This window comes from Mercenaria mercenaria, chromosome 1 (genome assembly GCF_021730395.1).
Source record: "Mercenaria mercenaria strain notata chromosome 1, MADL_Memer_1, whole genome shotgun sequence".
Taxonomy (NCBI): Eukaryota; Metazoa; Mollusca; class Bivalvia; order Venerida; family Veneridae; genus Mercenaria; species Mercenaria mercenaria.
Genome location: NC_069361.1, coordinates 66,648,538 through 66,661,511, shown reverse-complemented (window position 1 = coordinate 66,661,511; position 12,974 = coordinate 66,648,538). Strand labels below are relative to the sequence as shown.

Sequence of the window (12,974 nt, the reverse complement as noted above, 5' to 3'; positions counted from 1 at the left end):
ATCACTGAAACGTTACCACCCTAATGGCCCCTATATTTTAAAAATCTCACTGGACTGTGTTAAAAGCATAACACGACTACATTTTTTATGCAACTGAGACGTCACTGGTGTAAAGATTTGTCAAATTCGATTAACTCCATTTGAGGTACGGGCTGCACGTGCAAAATGACTTTATCCAGCAATGTTGACACGTACAAAAATTCTATCGCAAATCATTCATCGCACTTGAAAGTTAGTCGACAGACTAAAAGGAATACGTTAAAAAATCCAGAATATCCTTGCTAAGAATGCCACGTTTAAGGCACAATCAACGCCATCAGGCCATTGGCATGGTTGATGCCAAACTTTCATGTTGTGAAATTGCACGTCGTATGTGCTGTTCTCACCTGACAGTCATGAAATGGGTTAGGAGACATGATCAGACAGGGTCTATGAGTAATAGACCGCACACAGGCCATGAAAAAGTGGTCAATATTGCATAAACAAGTAAAAAGGTATATATTAAGTGGTAACTTTTCAATGACGCCAAGTATATATACCATACAACAAATATGAAATATTTTCTTAAGGAATTTTCAAGTTTCTGTTCAAAGTAATATGCTTTTTTACGCTTGTTCTTTCCTGAACAGCTTTAACATCAACACTTTTTATTCTTGGAACTGCTACAATACAATCTTCACAAATTTCAGTAATATATCATTAAAAAAAATATTCGTAATTTCAGGCAGTATGCCACATTATAAAGCGGTGCTAATTTATAAAACAGCATATATACAAATCTTGCATATTTCCACCATCAGTTTTTCATTACTATACACATTCTAGTAAAAATGCCATATTTGATAATGATATTGGGAGGGGCCAAAACTTGCCTAAATCCTATATGCTCATTTAAAGGCTATCTGGCACTTTTGTTTGAAATGCTGAAATCTTGATATTGTATAATACAGATAATTACCAAGATTTTATGTAAATAAGTGTTTTATATAAACAAGATGATGGCCCTAGGTTGCTCACCAGAGTAACACACCCATAACAAATATGTTTGACCTAGTGACCTAGTTTTTGATACCACATGACCAGTTTCAAACTTGTCTCGAGTTTTCAAGGAGATAAACATTCTGACCAAGTTTCATTTAGATTGGGCCAAAATTGTGACCTATAGAGTGTTAACAGTGAAATTGTTGATGACGACGACAGACAACTGACAATGGATGACTGACACAGGGCGATCATAAAAGCTCATCTTGAGCACTTCTCAGGTTAACTAACAAAATATATTTTTCCAACAGGGAAGCAAAATTAACGATAAATCTATTGCTCTGAAAATAAAGGACAGATTAAATAATTCAAATGCTTCGGTTTTAGTCTCTCTTTAACCCTTAGCCTGCTGGCGGCAAGTGATTCTGCCTTTGCGACCAGTGCAGACCAAGATCAGCCTGCACATCCGTGCAGTCTGATCATGGTCTGCACTGTTCGCTATTCAGTCAGTAAATTTTCAGTGAACACCCCTTCAAATGATAAATGGTATTGCCCAAATTGAATGAAAGACCAGTCCATTTTAGAAATTTAGCAGGCTAAGGGTTAATAAAGTCTTTCAGTTTATTACAAATATAAGCACTTACTAGCAAAGTCAATAAAATATCACAGTATCAAAACACACGCTAACATGCAAAATTATCAATGTCGGATTTAAAATTTAAGTAACATGATTTTTTTCTTCAATAATTTTGTTTTTAAAAGGTTACATAAAATTTATTAAATTAGAATATCCCCGTTTGACTCACAAAATCTTCTCCTGATAAAAAGTTTTTGTCTATTTAGCAGCATTGTATATTTTAAACTCTTTAACCTTTAAGATAGATTGGGCAAATTCTTCTTAAATCAAGATTTTTATCAAATTTTTCATGAAAAAATAAAAATTATGAAAAATTAAATTCCAAAAAAATCTGACATTATGTAAGTCAGTATTTCAAATACTTCAAGCACCTTTATTGGAGCAGCTGTATCTGTATTAAAGTCTGATTGAATGTACATGATTCCTGTTGTTAAGAAGTCTTTCCCAAACACATACACTGCTTGCATCCAAACCGCATTTATATATAAGTCTAACAAAAACCACAAATTTGGCAGTTCTGACAAGTGTTTGCCTCTTGTCTGACGCTATGTCAGAAATTACAATCGACATGTGTTCAACCAAAGAGCTCTGAGATGAGTTTATCAGCTTGCATTTTGTGGATATGTCCAATTCCTACAGCCGGTAATCCTAGTACATCCCTTCCAACATAATGCAGCTGAAATAAAAACAATAGATAAATATATATTCTAACACTTTAAGATTTTCTTTTATATAAACGAAGAAGGATTTTACAGTGTATTGTCTTGTTGATTAAAACACGTTTTGCAAAATCACCTACTTTTGGCTATTCCAGTTAACTGTGTCCATATATAACTAAAAAAGAATTTCAGATTAGTATCCCTTCCTGGTGTAATATGAACATGTAAGAATGGAAACAGATTTGAGTTTTGCATGCTTTGTTGGCAAATAAACACTCTTTTTTTTTCATTCAGATGCGTCGTAATTAATCACTCAGGCATTTGGTTTTGTGATTAGGTTACTACGCATCTGAACTTAAAACCATATTTTATTTGCCATCAAAGCATGCAAACTTAAATCTATTTCTCAATTTTATTAAAAATATCAACAATTAAATTAAATTTTCTTATATTCAACATGGTGTTTAGGATTTATTTATAAAAATTATGCATGTCACATGTTATACACATTGTCATTTTCAATTATGTAACATTTTCAATATATAGGTGTATGAATGCATCTTCTAAGGAGGTGGATTATCTTAATATTTGTATGTGCGCATGCCCAACTGGAAGCTAACGTGATGATTTACGGCAACGTTTACGACAAACTAAATGTGTTTGTATATATATTCTTCTGAACAATTATCATGAACCTGTCTCTGATCTGATGTTTTATGGTTTACTATTTTAAATGCAGAAATAATGAATAAATTGCTGCAGAAACGCTTCAAAACATTGTTGACTTAAAATGAAGTCACTGACGTTATGTGTCAGTTACCGCCCAAAATTAATAACTTTTATTGTGAAAGTAGGTAATCCTGTGCATTTTCTTAAGTTTAACTATTTTTAAACAACCATTACCGTATTTGCTTAAATATTATTTATGAGTCTTTCGCTCTGAATAATTATCAATATTTTGCTTCTTTTATGTAGTTATATTTAAATGTTATGCGGAATGTAAGAAAACTGATGAAGGTAACTGATGTTATTGGGAATATAGTTGGATGAAAGGTTACTTATGGTATTATGGCCATTTTCAAATAAAAATCGGACAGTTTGATTTGTAATACATATTTTTCAGTTTCCGATAATAATTTGATGTTACCATGGAAACGAAGCCCATGACCAATACATCTAAATGTAAAATTCAAAAGTGTTGACACTGGTCTATTTAAGGAATACCACATCATTTTTATTTGCATTTCAACAATATTCATGAGGCTAATAGCAGCATGCAAAACGATTTTTCCATAAAAAATGTCAGATGAGTGCATGCCCGTCCCTAGATTTGCCACTTAATGCCACTCTTTGCCACTTATTTCCAAGAAAAAAGGGTGGCAGTTGGTGGAAATAGGTGGCATTAGTTGGCGTTTGGTGTAATTCAGCTCTTTTTTCACCTAAGTGGTAAATTTGCCACCAAAAGCCACTTTATTTTGGTGGCATTTAGGTGGCATTAGGTGTAAATTTGAACATAGTTTTTCTTTATGGTGGTAGAAAGGTGTAAAATTGGTGGAAAGTAGAACATAGTTTTTTTTCATGGTGGAAATCGAGTGGCGTTTAGTGGAAAATAGGGACTTAGCAAATTTTCTTGGTGGCGAATAGGTGGAAAAAAAACTTAGAAATTTTTGTGATGTTTGATTTAAAAGAGAACTGTAAGACATTGGATTACCCTGTACAAAAATCTTCACATGGACTCAGGTTGGAATCAAGGTATAATGGACTTCAGGCCTAATTGACACGGAACCTGACTTTGCTAAAACTGCACATTGACAACAGCTCATAGAACACAAAATGCTCCCCACCCCCATTTGATGCGTTCAGTAACTGTACAAGAAACAGAAATCATTTGGTCACTGTGCACTGGACGTTTGATGTACTACCTTTAAATCAATAATTATGGGCCATTTACCAGTCATAAGTGACTTCTGTATGAAATGTGATCTTAGACCAAAGCATTCTTTAGTTATTGGGCAAAAAAAGTTCTAGTGTTCTGGGTCAATGTGACCTAGACCTTTGACCATTGACTGACCTCAAAATCAGTAGGGGTCCTCTGCCGGTCATGATCAACCTCCCTATGTAGTTTCATGATCCTAGGTCAAAGAGTTCTCAAACTAACATCCGGAAACAGCTTAACTGTTCCAGCTCACTGTGACCTTGACCTTTGACCTACTGAACTAAAAATCTATAGGAGTTACCTGCTAGCTATGTTCAACCTTCCCATTCACTTTCATGATCCTAGGCTCAAGAGTATTAGAGTTATCATCTGGAAACTGTTTAACTGTTCCAGGTCGCTGTCATTTTGACCTTTGACCTACTGGCCTCCAAGTCAATATGGGTCACTGCTGGTCATGACCAACCTACATATAAAGTTTCATGATCTTAGGCCCAAGCATTCTTGTGTTATCATCCGGAAACCAATTGGTCAACATACCAAATGACCGACAGACTGACCAACATCTGCAAAACAGTATACCCAGGCTCCTTCTTCAAAGGGTTTCATTAAAATCAGAATAAGTCTATGCTGACTCTAGCTGGACAAAAATAATATTCAGAATGGTATACAGAAAATTTGAATTTTCGTTCTTTCGTGAGACAGAATATTTATTGCTTATTATAGCTTTGCATTATATTCAATGAAAGACAGAAAGGGTGGAAAATAGGTGGCAACTAGTGGAAATTGGCTGTACTAGCTGAGTCTAAAAAGATCATTTTTAAATGTGTCTGCAGTGTATTATTTCTGCATTAGTTAAAGTTGGATAAAGATAAGATTAATGATAGATCAAGTTACAAGCTCCCACACAAATGTATAGAAACAACCCCAGGTGGAATTTGGGTCAGTTAAGATTTATATATGCAGGCAAACATCAGGTCAGATGCAAAGAAATAGTTCTTGCCTATTCTCTTCATTAATTGAAAAAAAGAAGTGTTTATAAAAAGGATGTTTTTACAATAGCTTTTCAACTTAAGGATTTGACACCTTCTTTAGCTGACCAAGAAAGTGTATGTGTGGAATCAATTTATCTGTGTAGTAATACCAAATTTTGAAATCTGGCATTTGATGAGTCAGCCTGGGAGAAACTGGAAACACATTGTGAGAGGTAACAATATTATACTGTTTATTTTTTTTTAATTATTACTGTCTTTAACATTGTCTTAATTACTCTTAACAAATACTTGAATTTGAAACAACATTTACCAAACTGCTTTGAATTAAAGTCAAAAAATCTCCTTCTATGTCTTAGGAAGTTTGGCAGATGGATAAATCCCAGATATATTTTCTGGAATATAGCTCAATCATGTTTATAACACTGTTTGTAAAATTGTATCATTTTGTAATTATTTACATTATTGATTAGCACTTAGGATACAATATGTACTTTAAACTGTTCATACCAGGTACCTTCTGTGAAAAAAGTGCAACTTTGTGCCTGACTGTAAATACCTGAGCAGCACACAGCTTATTACTGCATAAAAGAAACATATCAAGATAATTTTGAATCAGGTAAATATTATATGTTTTTATAAAAGCTAATGTTTAAATAACCCTTATTTTTTAAAGAAATACACCAATTAATAGAAATTCCTGGCATATTGTATGATAAATATTAATTATAAATGTGATGAAAAACCCAAGTGCTATTACTACCTTTTGCCAAAGGCGGAGGGATATTATTTTTGGTGTTGTCCTTTCTTTTTTATCTGTCCGTCGGATTAACTGAAAATGCTTGTAATTGGAATAATATTTTTATAGCTATGTCTATAGAATCACTAAACCTCATGTAATTATTATAAGCTCATTAACACTGCTTAACACTGCTCAATTATTTACCTAATAAAAGAAGAGTTTCCCCTTGACTTGGTTAAAAATAGGGATTTTTCCTGCATCTATTGATGGATCTTCATGAAACTTTACAAAAATGTAGATCACTACAGGACATGTGCATGTGCAATTTCCATCAGGATCACTTCAGTAACCAAAGTTATTGCCCTTTAATTGTTTTTCAATCCATAAATTCCTACATAACAAGTAATCCATTGATAAATATTCATGAAATTTGACACAAGTGTAAATCACCTTAGAGCAATTGTGCTTCCACATCTTTCATTAATTCTCAAGTTCTTGTTATTGATTCAAGATGCATATATTTCCACAAAACAATGTAACTGTTTGAGAGAATAGAATTTTTTCTACAATGTAGATTTTGATGAAACTTCTCAAAGTTATAATAAATATGTTGCACATTACTGTGAAATCATTTTTATTTGCTTAGAACGAATTTTCGTGTATTTCGGGCTAGAACCGATGAGTGAATTTAAGACCGCGCTGTTATTTATTTTTTCATTTATAAATTGAAAATGTGCGAATTAAAGCCCGCGCGAAACAGTCCTTTTTACGTTTGCTTGAAATTTGATGCCAGCGAATTTAAATGATTTCACAGTTTTTGGCATAGATTAAGTTTGTAGAGTTCTTTGTTATGTCAGTGAGTTACAGTTTAGTCTTTCGATTTCATATATTTTCTAGAGGAAATTTACAATTTTCTGCAAAATTATTCAGAATGTTAGAAAAATATATTTATTAATAGATGACATTGTATGGTTTGCTATTACAGATTGTGTGCTGGAAAAATGGCCTTACATCCAAAGGAGTGAAATTTGGAGAGTCATTCGCCATCTACTTAAGCCATCCTGGAATATGAAAAAATAAGACTGTATTGACAACATCCTGATCCTCGTGTTCAGATCTTTTGTGATTTCTTGTGAAGAGTCATTGATTTTTCATAAAAATAAAAAATATAATAATATAATTTGATTTTTGCTTACTACTGAGTTTTTTCAGATTCAGCAGGTGCAGCCGATTTCCACTAGTTGCGATGTATTTTCCTAATATTGCCAGCTATTTGGTGGCATTTAGTGGAAAATAGGACTGCCACCATAGTGGCATTTTGGTGAAATTTTGTCTGCTTACTGCCACCTGTTAGGTGGCGTTAGGTGGAAGTAAGTGGCGTTTAGTGGAAAATATTTTTACACCATAATGGTGGCATTTTAGTGGTAATTTGTCTAAATACTCCACTTACTGCCACCATGAAGGTGGCTATTGGTGGAATTAAGTGGCAAACAAATTTTCCACCATAATGGTGGCATATTGGTGTAAAACTGTCTAAATACTCCACTTATTGCCACCTAAAGGTGTACACAAGTGGAATTTAGTGTAAAACAGGTTTGCCACTGTCCTGTTCATTTTTTCACCATTTTGGTGTCATTTTAGGTGGCATTTTGGTGGAAAATTGTCTAAATACTCCACCATTGAAAAGGGTGGCATTATAGTGGCAAATCTAGGGACGGGTGGTACTGCTGTACATACTTTAAGCTGTGAAATTTGTTTAAATAAATGCAAATAAATAGAGGATATTACATGAGTGTCTTTTCATATTGAATTTATTAAACAAGTTGAATAAAATGATAAAATGCGAGGCTCTGCCGTGCATTTTATCAATTTTATTCAACGAGTTTAATAAATTCAATGTGGAAAGTCACAAATGTAATATTCTTTTTATCACATAAGCCTTTCTTGTCGAAACATCAAAAAATCGACTTTCTTTTACTATAAACAAGACAATTTGACCGACGTCGCCTATACTATAAATGACGTCGAAGTCAAAGCTTTATGACACTAGTGTATTATCATTTTTATTTAATAGCTTTATTACACTCCAGCGACGTCAAACATGTGATAACATGAAAATATTACTTACGTTAAAAATAAGATGTTTTAAAGCTACATTAACAAGAAAGATAATTTTATTTAATTTTTTTTACAAGAAATTACAATATAAAGCAAGATATAGACCATTCTAAACATCTCTGTTGCCATGGTTACCTTAAACTTTAAGCAAAATAGGGCACAATGTAAAGTGCTTGGTATTTTGCTAATAAAACTAATCCATGGTGGTCATTAACAATGGCACTGAAGCCGTCGAAAAAAAACGTTTTAATACATGGCTGTTTAAAATGACAGAAAATGCATTACCATGGAAACACGAGCCCTGCGACCTATATACATTTTAAGCCTATATTTGAAAGCTTAAGCACTTAACTAGTAAAATGATCAATTATGCAGACTTCTACGGATACCAACGAAACTAAAATACACTGAAAAGTGTTAAATATCCATGTTTTCCTTCTTCTTTCAATTAAAATACCTTTAGAGGGTCATGTACTTCAAACCTGGATAAAAATTGTACTTGAAGAGACAGAGATAAATGAAACTGAGATTGTGATTGTAGCAGTTAAAACATAAAATTACACGAAATACAAATAATTGCTGCAGTTCAACTAATTTGAAATTATCCTGGTAACAAGGTAACCTACCTCCTTAAATAGTCATTGGCCTTTGTTACATAACTTTGTCTCTATTAAAAGCTTTTTTCCGAAACATAAGAGTAAATAGTTTCAGTTCAATGTTAACAGGTTAATGTTTCGAGTCAGACTTGTAGAATATTATATGCCTTAAATAATTAAAAGTTACATTCATTAGAATAAGATTATTAATCATTAATTTATAAAGTTAAAGAATTTGATGGGTAGCATTTATCATTTAGCAATAAGTATTAGCTTATTGACATTTAGCATTCAGCATTAAGTATATGGCATTAAGCATTTGGTATTTAGCATGTAGCAATAACCAATTGGCACTGAGCATTGAATATTTGGCATTTGACAATTAGCATGGCACAGGCCTTCCATAGGCTTTCTATATGTCTACTAACAATCTAATTATGTGTTAACTTTTACTTGGGAGTACTATGTCAGGTGACAGCTATAAACAGCTTAAGTTTATTGTCATTCTGTGTGGAAACAGCTCTAAACACTTAGAATTTATAGTAAATGTGCATGGAAACAGCATTAAACAACTAAAGTTTATAGTAAATGTGTTTGGAAACTGCTTTAAACAGCTGAAGTTTATACCTAGTAAATATAATAGTATGCCGAAACAGCTGAAGTTTATACGTAGTAAATATAATAGTATGCGGAAACAGCTGAAGTTTATACCTAGTAAATATAACAGTATGCGGAAACAGCTGAAGTTTATACCTTGTAAATATAACAGTATGCGGAAACAGCTGAAGTTTATACCTAGTAAACATAATAGTATGCAGAAACAGCTGAAGTTTAAATCCTTGTAACACTAATAGTATGCGGAAACAGCTGAAGTTTATACCTTGTAAATATAATAGTATGCGGAAACAGCTGAAGTTTATACCTAGTAAACATAATAGTATGCAGAAACAGCTGAAGTTTATACCTAGTAAAGATAATAGTATGCGGAAACAGCTGAAGTTTATACCTAGTAAAGATAATAGTATGCAGAAACAGCTGAAGTTTATACCTAGTAAAGATAATAGTATGCGGAAACAGCTGAAGTTTATACCTAGTAAAAATAATAGTATGCGGAAACAGCTGAAGTTTATACCTTGTAAATATAATAGTATGCGGAAACAGCTGAAGTTTATACATGTACCTAGTAAATATAATAGTACAGCTGAAGTTTATTGTAAATGTGTGTGGAAACAGTTTTAAATAGAGTTTATTGTCATTGTTAGTTGAAACAGCTTTAAATACAGTGGACCTTCTGAATACCGGACCTTCAAAACCCGGAAACTTCAGAAAATTGGAAGATTTTCTCGATCCCAATTACTTCCTTCTATTTTCTGTATTTTCAAAAAAAATGACTTATTTCAATACAATTTTACTTCCAAAAACCACACAACATGAACAAGTAGATATTAGTTTATTATAAATTTGTGCCTAGGTGAAAATTCTGTGATTCCATGGTTTACCAATTAGCCGTGACTGTTATTTTGACATGCATTAGAATCATAACCTGCCAATCTAAGGATCAAATACCAGCCAAGTTCTTTATAATTAAATTAGATAATGATCTTTCATTAAAGAAATTAATTTCAATTACACTAATTTGTGTTTTTTTCTGTTCTTAGTACTTACCGATATATATAATTTTGTCCTTTGTATTAAAGATTTTTGTAACTGTATGTGGAAACAGCTTTAAATAGAGTTTATTATAAATGTATGTGGTAAAACCTTCAATAGCTAAAACTGTAGTATATGAAAATCAGCTTTAAACAGTTAAAGTGTATTTAAAATGTGTTTGGAAAAAGCTTTCAATAGCTAAAGCTATTATAAATGAATGTGGACATGGCTGTAAACATCTTAAGTTTACTGTAATTATATTTTGCAACAGTTTTAAATACCTTAAGGTTATTGTCATTGTATGTGGACGTCAATAAAATACAAAACTCTTCTAGTATTGTTTCTTTTTGCAGTTTTAATCCATTATGAAACTTGCTTTTGTGGTTTTTTACAGTAAAAGGCATGCCTTCTATAAATGATTAAAATTGACCTGAACAAGAGAAAGCCATATCCCCAGCCACAAATGGGAGATCAATAGGTAATCAAAAGTTATGCATTTGTAACTTCAACTCATACCTACATGTATCTATATATACATTCAGGAGCTTGAATTGTACCAGTAGTGATTTCTTTACAGAAGGAAAGATAAATTGAAAACCTTTCACAATGGAGTTATGGTTCTTGCACTATCTTTCATACAGTAAGTGGCATTGTATTTCATTAGCCATTTAAGATATTGTGTGGGCAAATATTGCGTAACTTAGACAGATGGGATCAACTTCGATATACATCTCCTGCAGGAAATAACAAACAAAATTCCCCTTGGAATATTTATTTATCATCTAATGGATTTAGGCCTAAGAAAAGATATGTTCCATGGATTATTTTAATGATTAAGGTACGTGAAAAATCACAATGTGCAAGACATAAACTCAAAGACCCAATCATTTGACCTTTAGTTCAGCATGTTAGTTGTGCACATTGTCTTGATGTGTGGAACTTTTAATTAATTCTTAGATTCTCTTCAAGTGGTTTAAAAGAGATTTTTCAAACATAAACTCAAGTCCCAAAGGTTTGACTGCACTGTGACCAGGAAATCGGGCCTTCACAACTGAAACGGTGTTTTAAGACCTTGCCAAGATTCATGAATACTTGCAAGGCATTTAGAAATGAAATACAGTTGAAATTCGGTATCTTGAATTCCAAAGGATCAAGCATTTTACCTGGCGATACTGAAATTCGACTTGATATCATGTGCACGTTTTTTGGGGCAGGACCTGTCTTCCAGATAGCTGGAATTTTGAGAGAAGCGAGTTTGAGATACTGAGTTTCAACTGTTCAAGGTTTAAAGTATTTACCGTGACCTTTGGTCCGCTAAGTTGAAACATGTGTTCTGCATATCGTTTCTATGAGTTGCGAATTCCAAGTGATTTTCATTAATACCTTTCAGTTATAAATTTACTAGATATCATATATTTCTGCAGCAAATCATAAAGTTTTGACTGTACCTTACATCCGACAAGATTTTCAAATCTTGGGGAAACGAAAGACCATGCACCCATATTTCTATGTTCCTCCTGTGCCCAGATATATTCTGAAAAATATACAGCTGAGAACAACTTAAACATTCAAATACTGTTACTAGATTTCTTTTCTAACATGTTTTAACTTTCAGCCTTCTTCACAGAAAAAAAAAACAAATAGTTATCAGAACAGGGGAGTCATAGATTCCGTCTCAGCATTGATACAGGGAAAGTAAGATGTTGTGATTATGACCCTTGACTTTCAAGTGTGACCTGGGCTGTGCACTTTGCATGTCATCTTGAGATTAGCAATTGATGCTAATTTTATGAAGCTATGGACAAAAATGTACGCTATTTGATATTTGACCTTTAAGTGTGGCCTTGACCTTAGACCTAATTACCTGAGTTGTGCACATTATACATTACATGTCACCTTGATGAGGTTAAGAAATGATGCTTGTTTTATGAAAATCCTTCTATTGGTTAAGAAAACATGGAGCTACAACAAATTTAAACTATCTGATCTTTGACCTCCAAGAGTGACCACCAGCCTTTTATATGCTACAATAGGTATATATTTTACCTATTCTCTGACACCGTGCCATTAAGATAGCTCTAATACGCTCCAGTATTAATTTACAATTTCAACAATATTTGACAATGGTGGGCTGAATTTGCATACATATCAAATGACTTCAGTGGTGCTTTTACTAATGCTGACAAGGGCAAGTCTTCTGATGACAGTTCTAATGTTTTTTCAAATGCTATGTCAAAGATGTGGATTGGGTGATTACACTTTTAAAATACCGGTAATGTCACTATGTAATACATGTTCACTAAATGTGTCACCACTTAAGGTAATGAGAAAAAACTATCTCATTCATAAATGAACAATGGTAGGAAACCAAGTCCCGCATGACAGCTTTCTAATTGCATAATTTAGTCAGTTAACAAGACATCCATTTTCATCTTTCTTTCAAATTTAAATTGGAAAAATTTGGTGAAAGTTATACCTTTGGCATTTGAATATTTGCTCAATTCTCTTTGCAACTCAGCCGCTGGGAATGGACAAAGACTCTGGAATAGAATTAATTATAAACTATGCAAAGTCTACTGAATTTGTATTTCAGAAAAAAATACAACTGTATTTGCATTCCCTAATGGCATTCTTCTTTTCCACGATCTTTTATACAGATCTATTTA

The 12,974-nt window shown here is 32.9% G+C and overlaps 1 protein-coding gene across 1 annotated transcript in view; it reads right to left on the bottom strand.

The window, feature by feature from the left end:
- LOC128559024 (2-oxoadipate dehydrogenase complex component E1-like) overlaps nt 1–12,974 on the bottom strand; it is an 82,318-nt gene that overhangs the window by 39,963 nt on the left and 29,381 nt on the right. Inside the window, exons 11-12 of the mRNA XM_053549880.1 lie at nt 12,785–12,848; nt 11,757–11,842 (exon numbers count right to left, since the gene is read on the bottom strand). Coding sequence (XP_053405855.1) covers nt 11,757–11,842; nt 12,785–12,848 — 150 coding nt within the window. The remainder of the gene's footprint in view (nt 1–11,756; nt 11,843–12,784; nt 12,849–12,974) is intronic.